Source organism: Rattus norvegicus, chromosome 11 (assembly GCF_036323735.1).
Source record: "Rattus norvegicus strain BN/NHsdMcwi chromosome 11, GRCr8, whole genome shotgun sequence".
Classification (NCBI taxonomy): Eukaryota; Metazoa; Chordata; class Mammalia; order Rodentia; family Muridae; genus Rattus; species Rattus norvegicus.
The window spans coordinates 44,600,413-44,615,722 of NC_086029.1; the positions used below are offsets into that span (position 1 = coordinate 44,600,413).

The window sequence follows — 15,310 nt, forward strand, 5'->3', positions numbered from 1 at the left end:
GGTTTCTTCCTGTAAGACGTGCAGCATTGCTCTGAGTCTGCCAAGCTTGGTTTGCAGAACGTAAAGCAGACCACTGCTGCATTTGCAACAGTCTCTTTGAAGACCTTCTGTGATGCGAACTATCTCGTGGGGTTTTGTTTTTGTTTTAAATTTTCATTCTTTCTGTAGCATGCCCCCCTCCCCTCCCCTCCCTTCCTCCTCCTCCTCCTGTTTTTTCTTTTTTTTTGAATCATTCTGGCACCATGTGTGCACATGCCTGACTCATTTCCCTCGCTTGGATTTTGCTCATTGTTTTGTTTTGCTTATGTGTTGTTTTCCTCCTTTTTCTAGGAATCATATGTTGTCCATCCCCCCTCAGGCTTGAAAGCCCTCAAAGAGACCCACTATCCCATATCACTGCCCAGAGGGATGATGGGAGATGCAGCCTTGATCATGTGACTTGCAGCATGATCACCTACTGCCTTCTGAGTAGAAGAACTCACTGCAGAGCAGTTTACCTCATTTGACCTTAGTTGCATGTGATCGAAATGTCTGAGTCACTGCGTGCAGAGGCAGAAGCAAATTGCAGAACTGCACAGGGTGGTGGGTCCTTTTGTGGCTTTCCTAGTCACTCAGACTGACGGCCCCGCCTTCACACAGGCGCTTTCAATAGTTTTAAGATTATTTTTAAATGTGTATTTTAGCCTTTTAATAAAAATCAATCAATTACTTCTTTGCTATTTTGGTTTTGCAAAAAGACCCACTATCAAGGAATGCTGCATGTACGATTAAACACTGTTCCGAGCGTCCGTAAACCTGAGACTTGATGTATCTTTGCCATTTGTTCAGTGTTACCAACCACATTGTGTAGTTGGGGCCTTTCCCCCGCTGTAGAGCACAGAGGAGCTGGGTGCACCTGTTTGAAGATGTGTAGACTGAGCCTGAGTAAACAGACGGTGCTATGCCTGTCTGTGACTGATGTGTAACGTCTGTGCTGAGGAAGTAGCTCTCCACATGGCAAACACCACCACCGTTACAATGCTCTCATCGACTGCAGTAACTTGATTTTGCACAGTGACCTTGTAGCCACCCGAGGAAGCACCCGTGTTTCCGTTTGGTATCATCTGGTTGTGCTGGTATTTGGTTTTGAGTCTTTAACGTGGCGTGTTTTCATACCATGAGTCAGTGAGACGCCACTGCCTGGTTACAGTCATCGCTGTCCACTGTCTTCGTCTCTGTTACACGACGGTTTATTCAGTTGCTTTTCATGGAATATTTTGAACAAGTAATTTTCTTGACAAGAAAGAATGTATAGAAGTCTCCCCACAATTAATTTCCAGTGTTTACATTTTTTAACTAGACTGTGGAGTTTCTACAGATTAATATGAAATGGCGCTCCTGGTCCGTGTGTGTGTTAACTCGTGCTGTAGCTGATGCCATGTTTGTCTTTAGACATTAGTTGGAAGCTCTCAATAAAAAAAGAAAAGGTGCCCACCGCTGACAGCACAGAAAATGGGTTGTGGAAGCCTGAAGCGCCATTTAGCTGTCCTAGTAGTAAGTGTAACCCGGCGTCCCTCTGGGCTCCTCCCGGGGAGACGCCGTGCTGGCGGTGTTCATGGTGCTGAGGATGGGCTGCCCTCCTTGTCGCCCTGGGCTCAGTGTTTCCATGCATATGATTGTAAAATATATAAATACACAAACCTGCAGCTTTAACAATTGTAATACAACCTTTTTGGATTAGTTATGTGTATAGATAATTAAATTCTTCATATAAAAGTTAGATGGAAATGTCTCTGTGTTCTTGCTGTTGGAATCTTGATGTGGTGAGGGGCACCACACAGACAGATGTCAGCCATTGGCCTGCCTGCGTGTCAAGTGTGAATACAGACATAACCCCAGAGTGGGGCCTCCGTCCATATTTAACAGTGGCTCCTTATTAGTACTGTTTCCTATGTGGAAGTCCACCACCCAGCTTAGCTGTCACCTCTCATTGGACTTATAGTTTATGTTGTTGACACATTGACAGGTGTGTGATTTGGCACAAAATATTGGTTCAAGAATCATGTCACAAGGAACTAGTGGCTGCCAAAATATACTTGGATAAAGGCAGACTTGCATATTCCCTGTTGTGTGTGATCATGTCAGCCAGGCACACTCTTGTGATCTTTACAGAGACATATACACGGATGACATTGTTAGACATGAAGGACACATGAGTGATGCTGTCCTTGAGAACCTCACTTAACAGGCCTTCCCACCCTCATTGCAATTTTACCAAGTTGGCGAAAAGGTTTTGGGTGCCCTGCTGGCTTCTAAGGGGCTAATGGGTGAAGACAGAGTTCACATAAACACGGAGCGTGTGTTAGTTCTGTGCAGAAGTGTGTGAACGGCAGATTGAGTGAGCTATCTAGCACCGGGGTGGGGGTGGGGGGGTGCTGCAGGGCAAGGATAGAAACCCCCCCACAGGGGTGCAGTGGAGACCCAAGGGTCAAGAAGGAGCCAGGTGAGGTGCACCGAGACGTCAGAACAGGAAAACCCTGGAGGGAGGGAAGGGCTCTTCCTGTCTCCCAGCCAGCCCCTCACAGAACAATGATCAAGTCTACAGGCCTCCTCTCCCTGGGACTGCCTCACTCCCTAAGGTGGTGCTCCTCCAGGATTGAGGTTGGCGGTGGGATACAGTTGTCAAGGTGGGTGATGCCACACCTCACTTTCAACTCTCCGGTCCCCTCACATCTCTTCAGTTTTTTGGCCTGCAGAGAGGCCATCTGAACCTCTGCGTTTTAGACAGAAGCCCACTACCAGCATCCTGTGGGGGGATGGGTCACCCTATGAGGTGCAGCACAGGTCACAGGACAGTGTGGTCCGTTCCCGTGTGGCCAGCGCTGAGCCGAGGAAGCCAGGACTCACCCTACCGGCCACTATGGCTAAAGTCCACACTGTTGTCCTGGTCCTGGTGGTCACCTCACGCATGGCCCTGAGGTTGCCCTGCTGGTAATTACTGCTAAAGAGATGCTCTTATTCTGTAAGCTCCCCTTCTGTCTGGCATAGCAGTCTCACGACTGCTCCTCGCTTTTCTGGCTATCCTCTATGTTCTCCGCTTTCAAAGTTGGATTAAAAAGTAAAGCATCCCTCAGACTTAAAGATACTATAGCTGGGTTGATTTTTGTGGATGTATATGAGGGTTTTTTTTAATGTTTACATTTACTCTGGTGCGTGCGTGTGTGTGCATGTGTGTGTGTGTGTGAAAAATCCCTCTACCAAGTGTGCCACCATACCCTGCCTGCCTAAAACAGTAGTTTCATATCACTTACCCCTATCCGGGCATGCGATAGGTTTGAGAACTTCAAACTTTCCGTTGTATGAGCAGATCAAACAGCTGTAGAATACACCTGATTCCAGGTCTTGACACAGCACATCACCCTTCGGAGCAACCAAGCTGTCACCCTGCCTTCCTCTCCCTTTGGGGCCAAGCTTCCCAGAAGTAGTGGTGTCCTGGGTCCAGCCCATGCGTGCTGAGACCGAGGCCTATGGACTTGGGTCTGGGCAGTCTCAACTCTGGCCCAACCTGGGAAGCTTCCCACTCACATAACAACCCTGCTTCCTGGATATGGAAAATCTTTTTTTGATGTTATTTATTTAGTGTATATGAGTACATTGTAGCTGTCTTAGACACACCAGAAGAGGGCATTGGATCTCATTACAGATGGTTGTGAGCCACCATGTGGTTGCTGGGAATTGAACTCAGGACCTCTGGAAGAGCAGTCAGTGCTCTTAACCACTGAGCCATCTCTCTAACCCAGAAAATCTTTTTTTTTTTTTTTTTTTTGGAAGACTATTTCTTTTTCCTTTCTGCAAAATTATAAATTAATCTATTTATTCTCTTTTAGACCCCAAAATATCCAAGAGAATTATTCTAGAAGCTACATTGAAAGTCACACACACAGGGTAAATGCATAGGAAAATAAGTGTCTGGTGATTTGGGATCTGGTAAGACACAGGATAGTGGGGCTGGAGAGAAGGCTCAGTAGTTCAGAGCGCTGTCTGCTCTTCCAAATGACCCAGGTTTGATTCCCAACACCCACGTAGCAGCTCACAACCCCCTGGGAATCCGACACCTTCTGCCCTGACAGGCACCAGACACATGCGTAGTGACACACAGACAGACAGATGTGCAGACAAAGCACCCACACATGTAAAATAATATAAACTATACAGACAACTGGCAATAAATTCCAAAGTTCTGATACCGTCATGTGAAAATTTCTCCTTGCCCTCTTTCCTTGAACCCGGTTCAGATGAGAACCTCGCCAGAAAGCTTGTGCTTCTTGATTCTATTCTTCATATTGAAAACTGCCAGGCATTAAAAAAAAAAAAATTCTGAATTTACTAAATCAAAGGCTGTGTTTCTTAGACGTGGCCATTGGTTTTAAAACTCATGTGTCATGTCTACACAGCACACTACCTCCTAGACGCTACCTGGTGCTCTGTGCTGTCCGTGGTCTGTGTGTGTGCACACAGACAGACATAGGCAGTGGGAAAGGGACCTGAAAGTGTATTTATCTGTGACTTGTCTATCATAGGGCTGAAGAGGAGGTCAGGGTACAGCCAGAAACAGAGCTGTATAGAAGACTGAATCACGGACGGACCTTTGCAGTTTTCATATCTTCTTGGCCCATCATGCCGCAGGGCACAAGAACAGTGTGTCCCTTACTTGACTTTAGCCATATTTGTTAAGGGCAGACACTCCTTTCTCCCCAGTACTCTAGGCCTGCCCAGGAGAGAGCATGGCTTTGTTCAGTTTGTCCCAGTGTGCATCCTACCTGCGTGCTCCTGACCTCTGCCTCCCTCCTTCCTCCCCTCCCCACATGACCCATGCCACCCCCTTCATCTCTGTCATTCTTGTGCGCTAAGCCAGGCTACACCCTAAGGAAGTGGAGGACAAGGTGTGAGAGTGAGGGACAGAGATGCTCCCTAAGGAATGCTTGACAGTGCTGAGCTCTTAGCTTGGCAGTGAGGACGCTGAGGAGCTAGTGGCTTTTCGGTGCTCTGCTGACCCTGTCTAGTAGTACCGTTTGAAAAGTGTATTCCTGTCTGTCCCAGAGCCTCATCTCCAAGCTGCACCTGCACAGATTACTGCCGGCTGTCACTTTGATTGGAAGAGTGGGTGCCTTTTCCTTCCTGTGACTCTTTTGTCACCTGGATTGGGGGTTCCACCCTATCCTACTTTAACCTTAGCCCAGTTTCCCAAAGACAGACATGTCCCAGAGAGCCTCACTCTGGGCCAACTGTGGCTTCTAAATTTTCATTCCTGGCTGCAGCCAGAAGACCAGGGTGTTGAAAATGTAAACACTACTCAGATACAGTTTAATCTAATAGTGGGCCCTGGGGAAATGAGCATGATTGTATCTTTGGTCCTTGGGAGCATTAAAGGTATTCTAGGATGACCGTGTAGAGCATGGGTTCGAATCCCAACTCTGCTACTTTGTGGTCCTGGGCCTGTTATTTAAGCTCTTTGAACTTCACCAGCAGAGAGATACAAACACCAGCAAGCAACCAGTATATAAAGGAAGACCTGTTCTTGGGGGACAAATGATTTATGCCTCGTCAGTAAGCATCATGGACCCCATCTTGGGGCTTCTAGCTTACTGTCTTGCAGAGCATTTAAGATTCATCAGCGAGTGCTTTACCAGAGGAGAGATTTCAGAGAGAATGAGAGTTCCCTGAAGCATTTGCATGGATTCCCCCAAGGTTGCCCTCCTAACTTGCAAGCAAAGAGCTCTTCCTCTCTGGCAGCAGGGGGCTCACCTGCATGGCAGCCTTTTGGAGCCTCTGTCTCACAGGTTTGAACAATGCTGACACTGTCTCAACCCAGCATCTCCCCAGCAAGTTACCTCTTTCACAGGCTGACAGTGGGGCGCCCGACCAGAGAAAGGGAGAGAGAGTGTAAGGCTTTTAAATACCACAAGCACAGGCAGATTGTTGGCAGGCCCTTACAGGCAATAAACCTGTCACAGATGTGTTAAGTCACTGGTCCTGGGTTTCTCATCGCAGCCTCCTGTGGCCTCAAGTCCTGCCAGCAAAGAACGGAATGTTTGCTCCTTGCCCTTGCTAGGCATGCCGGCTTGACCAGAGACATGTGCTCCCCAGAGCAGCTGCGCCAGACCACTTACAGCTCCCAGAAGCACATTGCCCCATCACCCTGCTGCGTGCACCCCTCACGGAACTGGCCTTGGCTGCCTCTGATCTGTTTGCTGAACCAGAGCGGGACACCAGCCCCAGCAAAGCAGACAAAGCCAAGCAGGAATCTTGGCTGTCTAGGGCATTGCCTTGGAATCCCATAGCCCTGTGGGAAGCCCTACATAGCTGTACTCTCCCTCAGTAACCAGCCCCCACTGTCTAATGGGAACTCTCACCCCACCCCATCCTCAAGAGACAGAAGAAAATCTGCTTGTCAATATCCCTCCTTTCTCCCTCTTGCTGCAGCAAAGGCTTCAGAGGTCTGCCCTGCCCCAGTTTTCCCCTCTCCTTTTGTACACACACACACACACACACACACACACACACACACACACACACACACAGACGATATGATGGACCCTGCCTGGTGGCTGTGAGCATTGGTACACATGCTGGTGCGATACCCGATTTTGAACCAGTAGGAGTGGGAAGAGACACCAGCAGATCGGTAAAGTCCAGCTTGTAGTGAATAGATAAAACCAGACAGAGTGGACCAGTGGCTGGTGCCGTTTGCAGGTGATACCCTGGGAGTCCAAAGCAGCTGTGGGCTCTAAATGTTCATCCCTGGCTGCAACCAGGAGCTCATGGTGCCAAATACAGGAACACTACTCTGATATAGTTTATCTAATAGTGGCCTCCTCCAGCCTGGAACAGCTAGTGTCAGAGCGCACGTCTGCTTCATCTGGTTGCTCCCCCTGCATCGGGGGAAGTGACAGGTGGGATGGGTGGGAAGCCATCCCAGATTCAAACCTTGATCACCGTCTCCCCCTTGGGCTCCCCTGTGCTACCTCCTACTCGGGAGATGGTACATGGGTACTTGTATCCATAGAGTCTTCAATCATCCGGCTCTGCCCTGCCTGCCTGGTCTTAAACAAGTCCCAAATCTTCCTTCACCCCTATATCCTCCTCTATACACCCTTCTGGAATTTTTGCCTTAAGTTTAAACTGTGGTACACTCCAGTAACACACGCCTTCCCCCAACCCCGTACCCCTCCTGCTCTCTGCCATCCTCCCTACCATGTTAGCTGGCCGGGAAGTCTTTTCACACAAAATGACAAGGAGACCTGGAGGCCAATACGTACACACACGAACACTGGGTAAGTCAGACATTATTTTGTGGCCGTGATAGGGCCCTAAGGAGGACCTCACAAAGAGTCTTCTTTTGGCTACAGATAAATCCGTACATTCTCATATAGGGTGTACCCAGTTTGCTCCATGGCTCTGGGCCTCTGGTGAGGCAGAACACCATGATGGCAGGAACCTGTGACAAGGCAGGCTCACCGATCTCATCGAGGCTTAGAAACAGTGATAGGAGGAGGTCAGGGACCAGATACCCGTCAAAGGCCTTGTCATCTTCCTCCAACCAAGTCCACCTTCTACACCTCCCAGTCATGCTAGCATATTAGGTCTCCACCATGAGCTGAGAGATGGCTGGTTCTCTCCTCACCTACCCACCTATCCGGGATTGGGAGCACCAGTTGGAGGCTGAGCACACGTGAGCCTTTGGGGTGTGTGTGTGGAGTGGGGGTCATCCGCAAACTGTAAGATAAAACTCATCCCTCATTCCACTGCGTTCCTTGCACAGGGATAGCCTAGCAAGCCCATCAGGAACTCCACAGGGGACCTGGCGTGTGGTGTATGCCTGCAGTCCCGGCACTGGGGAATCTGAGACAGGAGGATCATGATTTTGGGCTTTGTAATGAGATGCTGTCAAAAGTCAATAAATCGAGTTCAGCCCTCAGCACCACATAAACAGGCATGGTGTACACCTGTATCTACACCTGTAATCTCAGCATTTGGGACGTGGAGGCAGAAGGACAAGAAGTTTACCCTCAGCATAGATCTAGGCCAGCCTGGGATACACAAGGCTTTGAGAGAAAGAGAGAGACAGACAGACAGACACAGATACAGATATAGACACAGACACAGACAGACAGAGACAGACACACATACACACAGAGACAGACACATACACAGAGACAGAGACAGACAGACACACACACACACAGAGAGAGAGAGAGAGAGAGAGAGAGAACATGCATTAACTAATAAAAATAGTATCTGCAGAGGACCTAGAGTTATGGCTCGGTGGTAAGACTTGTGCTTAACATGGGTGAGACCCCAACTTCTCTCCCCAGAACCACAACAGTGGGTGAATCATCACAGGACACACACAGTCGAAAGCGATGGTGCCCACCTTGTAGAGCTGACATATGGTAGGATCCCCTTCTCTTGCTGGTTGTAACTCACAGTCCGATTAACGCATTTGCATATTTCCCATGGCCCCTCACTCTTGGGGCTGCAGAGGAAGTGTGGGGTGTTGGTGGTGGTCCTTTGTCTTTGCTCTCTTCCCTTGTCTCCCCAGTCAGGCTGTGGCTTCAACCATCTCATCACTGTGTGTGGCAGAGAACCCAGCAGGAAGCCTGTGCTGGGAATGGTGCTGGGGACAGCGGCAAAGTCAGAGAAAGTTATTTTTTGAGGAAAGGCCCTAAACCAGGAAGTGTTCTCCATTCTTGTGATCACTTAACTAGTGCATACATCCTGTGCGTATTTGGGATTTAGCCTCCCCCATGAGTCTGGCTGCCTCACAGACACATCCCTGGGTGGATCCTGTAGCTGCTGACACAGACAGGAGATGTCTGGGGTTGGAGGTGTCTCTTGTATTCTACTGGAGTCAGTTTGTCAGGGAACAGGGTGTCAGGGTTGAGAAGTACACCTCCTACCACACGGCCATCAAAGCCTCTTGTGGGCTGGTCAGCCAAGGGTCTCTTACTTGGATTTCATTTTTATTTATGTGTATGTGTGTGCCATGAATACATGGATGGTGCCCGAGGAGAGCAGAAGAAGGTGTTGGATCCCCTAGAGTTACAGGTGGTTGTAAGCCACCAAATGGGGATGCCAGGGACCAAACTTAACTGCTGAGCCACCTCTCCAGCCCCGGGGGTTTTGTTTTTGTTTGTTTTGTTTTGAGAAGACTCATTGCCTTGACCCAGACTTACTGCAGCCAGCTCCTGGGAGCCTGGACTCTAAGACCAAGATTGTCCTCAAATAGACCTTACAGGAAGTAATGGAAGAAAAGATGGTGGCCCCCCTGGCAACACAAGTGGTTTCTTTTATGGTCCTGTTTCCAGCGAGCATTTCCAATCGAGAAAATAAACATTGCTTTCTATACTCTGCTGCCCCAGCCATTGACTGAGGTGTTAGGTGGCATGGTCAGTTGGGATAGTGTGACCTCACATGAACCTCCAGAGGCCGTAAGAACAGAACATCAGGGCTTCCGTGGGCCCTGAGGTGCAGGCAGCCTTTTAGGCACAGAGTTCTGTCACAGCTGTCATAGCTGCCAAGACATTTTGGATGTTTGTCCATGTGGCCAGCCCTGAGCTGGCGTCAGCTGAGCAGCTGTGGAGGCCCTCATGTCCCATGCACTGGGACAGCTGTAGTTTCTGGTTCTTATTCCTCTCCATCCTGGGCATCTGAACACCTTTTCTCTCTGATGTGGCCTGAACTGGGTCCCCTAGTATTTGTAGGTCAAAGCTCTAACCCTGAGGACCACAGGATGTGACTGACATTGGAGATAGTGCTTTCAAAAATGTGTTTAAACGTGACCCTGGGGGTTGGGGATTTAGCTCAGTGGTAGAGCACTTGCCTAGCAAGCACAAGGCCCTGGGTTTGGTCCCCAGCTCCAGAAAAAAAAAAATGTGACCCTGGGGCCTTCAGAGTGGATTCAACTCTGAAGTGTGTGAAGCTGTGTGACAGGTGTCCTTTTAAGAAGAAACCTCACAGGGGTTGGGGATTTAGCTCAGCGGTAGAGCACTTGCCTAGCGAGCGCAAGGCCCTGGGTTCGGTTCCCAGCTCCGAAAAAAAAAAAAAAAAAGAGAAGAAGAAACCTCACACGAATGGGCACCATAGGTTTATGTGCAAAAGAGAGAAAAGGTTCTGTGGGACACATGAAGACAAGGAACCCTGCCAATACCTTGACTTGATCTTGGACTGCAGCCTTCCCTGGCCGTGAGGAAGTAAACTTGTGTTTTTAAAGCTACTCAGTCTATGGTTGGTCCTGGCTACCAGGACACACAAAAACACCACCTGTCTAGCAAGGCCAAGACATAACAGCTAGGAATATGGACATAGGTCCTACTTCCTTTGTTGTTTCTTTTTTTTTTAATATTTTATTTATTTATTATATATGAGTACACTGTAGCTGTCTTCAGATACACCAGAAGAGGGCATCAGATCTCATTACAGATGGTTGTGAGCCACCATGTGGTTGCTGGGATTTGAACTCAGGACCTTGGGAAGAGCAGTCGGTGCTCTTAACCACTGAGCCATCTCTCCAGCCCCCTCCTTTGTTGTTTCTTAACTGGGGCTTTATTGAGTTGTCTTGTGTCTCTCAGTCCTCACCTTCTCATTGTGGGTAATGGTAGCTACCCCAGGATTGTTGGTGAGGATGGGGTTGTTATATACAAGGGTCTGGAGCATCTAGTTCAACATTGCTGTTTGCCACCGCCCAGTGTCTTCTCTTTCTCACACCCACTCCTCTGGCTCCAAGCACACAACTCTGATTCTCCCGTGACCCTACCATTTTTCTCCATGATGTCTTAGTGTATGCGACTGTAACAAAATACCTGAGAGTAGCCAAGTGGTAAATAATGTTTACTTGCTGGTAGTTCTGGAGGCTTGGAAGTCCAAGATCCAGGGACTGCGTATGGCATAGCCACCACCCCCATACATCACCCCATCCCAGACAGATGGAAGAATTAAAGAGTGTGCATGAGAAAATGGCACCTGCTACATGTTCGCATCCATATCCTATCCCTTAGGAAGCAACACTGCTCTACTCATGAGGATGATCAGCCCTAGTCACCCCTGAAGTCCCAGACCTCTGCAGGTTAGTATGTGAACATTGAAGAACACATCAACAACAGTTAGTCCCCAATTCCCCCTCTGCAAAATCTTCCCAGACCTCTCTGGTCAAAGCCACTGCCTCCTTCCTCCAGTCCCCATAGAAACACGTCACCCCATGCTGCTGTCACACTTTCATCTGCCTTGCATACCTGAAGGGTTTATTTACAGCCATTTCTAAGGAAGCCTAAAAATCCTGGGGATACAGCCCATCAGAAGTGGGTGCTCAGAAAGCTAAGGAAGCATGTGTGGAGACAAACGCAGCCAAGAACGAAGGAAAATTCAGACTATAAAAGGCGGTGGTACCTGTGCCAGGAATCCAGCATTAGAAATCCAGAATGGTGGGCTGCTCACTGCATTCGTTGTCACAGCAGAGGAGTAGACTATCCCTGGGAGGAATTCCATTTCCATAGTTTGCCATGGCAAGCCAGGTAGACCAGATGGCCCTTCTTGGAAGATGATGATATTAATTAAAGACTATGGCTGCTTTTCAACTTCTTGGGTTTGCAACTGAGTGAGGAGGTTGGATGCACACTCCCAGGCAAGCCCAGCTACATACTCACAGTGAGTCCCCTAAGACAGGCCAGAGTGAGATACCCAGGCTAAGCTACACAGGGATCTTTGATGCCATTGGTAGCCTCTCTAACCTCCCATCACAGCCTCTCACTAGCTCCTGCTCTCTAATCAAAATCAAATCCTGAGAATTTACAACTCTCCTGTCCTGGGAACTGATGACATCTCACAGCCGTGCTCTTCCAAAGGCAGCTGTGAGTCAACAAGGATAGAGAAGCCAGTCTAGGATGCCAGGGTCTCCAGAAGATGAGGACCCAGATGTCCTGTTCATCGTTGCCTTCAGTTCAAGCACAGAGGATGCCTTCCAACAGGAGCACAACCCCTCCTGGCTGAGAGGCAGGAAGGATTCTCTGTGCAGCTCTGATAAAGCCAGAGAACAAGGCTGAGCTGCATCGCCTCACATGCCACTCTGCCTGGGACACTGAGTGTTTCCTAACAGAATCAATACCCTAGGAGGATCAAGTCCAGCCTTGGGGCAGGAAAAGTGTAGCTCATGTGGCAAGGAGCATTCCTATATTCCACATGCAGGCCCACTCGAACAACCCCTATTGTACAGACAGGAACTCCAGGCACCAATCAACATCTACTGTCACTTAGCAAAGGGATCTGGGCTGAATGTCCCTAGAAGCACTGTGCTGTCTTTCCCTTGAAATGAAAACCTGTCATCCAGGCTTCTGCATGGCTCTCCTGCCGCTTCTCATTGTGTCTGCATTTGTTCTGGCATCGATACCCTCATAACATGGCCTTTTCTATGCCCTGTGTCTCCCACGAGCGTCTGCATTCACCTAGCAGCTTCTACAGCACTGTTGGCTGGCCCATTCTTTGTGAGTGTGAGTACACGCGGGTGTGATGCTCAGAAGTCATCCTACCTCAAGTATCGTTCCTCAGGAGCTATCCACTATAGTTTTTGAGACCGTGTTTCTCAGAGACACCCGGGGCTTGCCAAATGCTAAGCCAGTCTGGCTGGCCAGCAAGCCTCATAAATCTGCCTATTGGTGCCTCACCCCCAAGTGCTGGGAGTGCAAGCATGACACATGCTAGCCTTTTAATGTATTTTCTAAGGAGGGAACTCAGTTCCAAGCAAGGCAAACACTTCACCCAGGGACCAGCCCCAGCCCTGCCCCCACTCTTCAGTGCCACATGTTTTCATACTTTTAACTTACTTTTCCTGAGGAGTCTACCCTAAACATGTGAGTTTCTCTTACAAAAAGAACAGTCTCTGCTTATTTCCCTTCAACCTCCTAAGAACTTAATAAATATTTATTGACCAACTTGTATTTTTTGACTCCTTCATAACAGGAAACAGGCTTGTCTATTTACTTTGCTCAATGTTTAGCTGCTGTGGGAGCTAATTCAGCTAATACGATGAAGAGAGGTCCTTCCATTGTGTGTGTGTGTGTGTGTGTGTGTGTGTGTGTGTGTGCGCACGCTAAGTCCTTCTATATTCTTTGAAATTCTACAGTATCTGTAGGCTCCTGTATTGTTTGCAATAGAGAGGATTTCAGTTCTGCTGATCATGTGTGTGACAGTTGAAGGGGATACCATGACCCTTTAGGGCTGAGGTGTTTCCCAAGTCTCTCGTCCTTCCAAAAGAACCTTCCAGCCCTGACCCTCATAAGTGTATTTAAGAAGACTTTAAAACCTTGGGATCCTATATTAGGAGTTTCCTGTGGCTTTAGCGGGGGTTGCTTTTTAACTTTTGAAGTCCTTGCAATATTATTTCAGCTGTGGGCCAATTTTAGTTTTGAGACACCCTTCATCCCTGCTCCGTGGCCGTAGAAAATCATTCACCACTTTGTCCCTTGAGCGAGCCAAGGGCTCAGCAAGCTCCATGAATCCTGGTGCCCAAGGGAGCGACCACACCCTCCCACCCCCTAAAGAGAGCATTTAAATCGAAATGGCTTTTCCACTTGCCCTGCTTTGAATAATGGAGGATTTTATCCCCTCCCCAGTACTATTTTTTTCAAAGGAAGGATATTTGCAGGGTTTAGAAGCCTTTTTTAAGTCTTTCATGGTTCTCTGGGTCTGGGAACCATCTTCATGGTGTCCCAGGGTCAGTTTAGCAACTTGAAAAAGAAACCCATCGCAAGCCAATGCAGTTGCTGTGTGGCGTGGAGACAAACCTCCTCAAAAAACCTCTGCCTTTGTCCACGTGAAGTGTGGCCATTTCACGTCTTCAGGAAGGCTCAAGTAAGTCTTGCATAGGGTGGAATTCTGGAGGTAACAGCGCAAACCCACCAGCATCCCCAGGCTCTCGGTTCTCTCTTGGGTGCTGCGGTATGTAGATTCTAAGGCTGCTCTGTCCAGGGTAAGGTGTACCACAGCCCCCAAGTGCCATCCAGAGCTGGCCCTGGGCCAAGCGTTCCTGCACCTTCTGCAGTTCTCCAGAACTTGTACCCAGAGGAGCTCCTAGAATCCCCAAAAGCCAGGTCTCTCTCCCAACAGGACCTCGTTTCAGTTTCTTTGTCAGTCTTGTGTCTTCTGGTCATGAATTCCTTGTTGTAGGAAGCAGTTGGCGTTTCTCAGCCAGGTCTCGTGGCAGGTGGGGAGGGTGCTCGGCCCTGCAGATTTAGTCCATTAGTCCTGGGACAGCCTGACAAAACCAGCCATTGTTTTCTTATTAAAACAAGAATATACTCAGCCTTGGAGGTGGGACTCAGTAACCTCAACCTGATGGACTAGAAGGGTGGTATTAACTTGGAGAGGAGTAGTACCACCTTCAGCCTCACGGGGGCAGTACCAACTTCAGCCTCAGGGACAGTACCATTTTCAGCCTGTGGGAGACAGTACTACCTTCAGCCTTGGTGGTGGGAACAATAGAACCTTCATCCCACATGTGGGGTGCAGTACCACCTTCATCCTGGGGGACAGTACCACCTTCATCCTGGGGGGCAGTACCACCTTCATCCTGGGGGTGCAGTACCACCTCCAGCCTGTGGGGGCAGTACCACCTTCATCCTGGAGGGGAGGCAGTACCATCTTCATCCTGGGGGGCAGTACCACCTCCAGTCTGAAGGGCCAGCACTACCAGGGGAGCAGAGAGAAATAGCAATGTCACCTTCAGCTTCAGCCTAGGAAGCAGCACCATGTTCAGCAGGAGAACATTTCTCTAGAGGAGACGCCACCTCCAGTTTTGAATCCTTGAGTTCCCAGGGTCTGAGATGGGCTCTGGAAGACCTGCATCTCACTTTCGTGCCAGACTTCATGGCAAAGATCACAAAATCACCAAAGGAAAGTGTCAGGCAGCAAATGGGCATTTTTTTTTTCGTTTGGTTGGTTGGTGTGCTGTTATTGTTGTTGGAGATGGGGGTCCCTCTACGTGGATCTGACTGTCCTGGAATTTGCTCTGTAGAACAGGCTGGCCTCAAACTCAAGAGATTCACCTGCCTCCGCCTCCCAAGTGCTAGGATTAAAGGCGTGTGCCACCACTCCCAGCTTGCTAACAAACAAAATTGTATGCAAAATGTATACAACTCCTCTCTCCAAGGGAACCGTGATCCAAAGGGACATTTGTGAGACTTGCTTGTTTACTGTTGATGTTGGTGCTGCGGACACTTCAGTACACTGCTGAGCGACCGTAACCACTGTGAGAGAATTCTCCTATCCCTGTGGGCAGGAA

At 48.9% G+C, this 15,310-nt stretch overlaps 1 protein-coding gene across 8 annotated transcripts in view; it reads left to right on the forward strand.

Moving 5' to 3' along the window:
- The window catches only part of Itsn1 (intersectin 1), a 182,084-nt gene that overhangs the window by 135,898 nt on the left and 30,876 nt on the right, over positions 1-15,310 (forward strand). For 3 of the 8 annotated variants that reach the window (XM_063270445.1, NM_019227.2, XM_063270446.1), the window contains one exon: positions 331-1,759. In XM_063270445.1, the coding sequence (XP_063126515.1) occupies positions 331-332 (2 nt within the window). In that variant the 3' untranslated portion in view covers positions 333-1,759. 8 annotated transcript variants of the gene reach the window in all.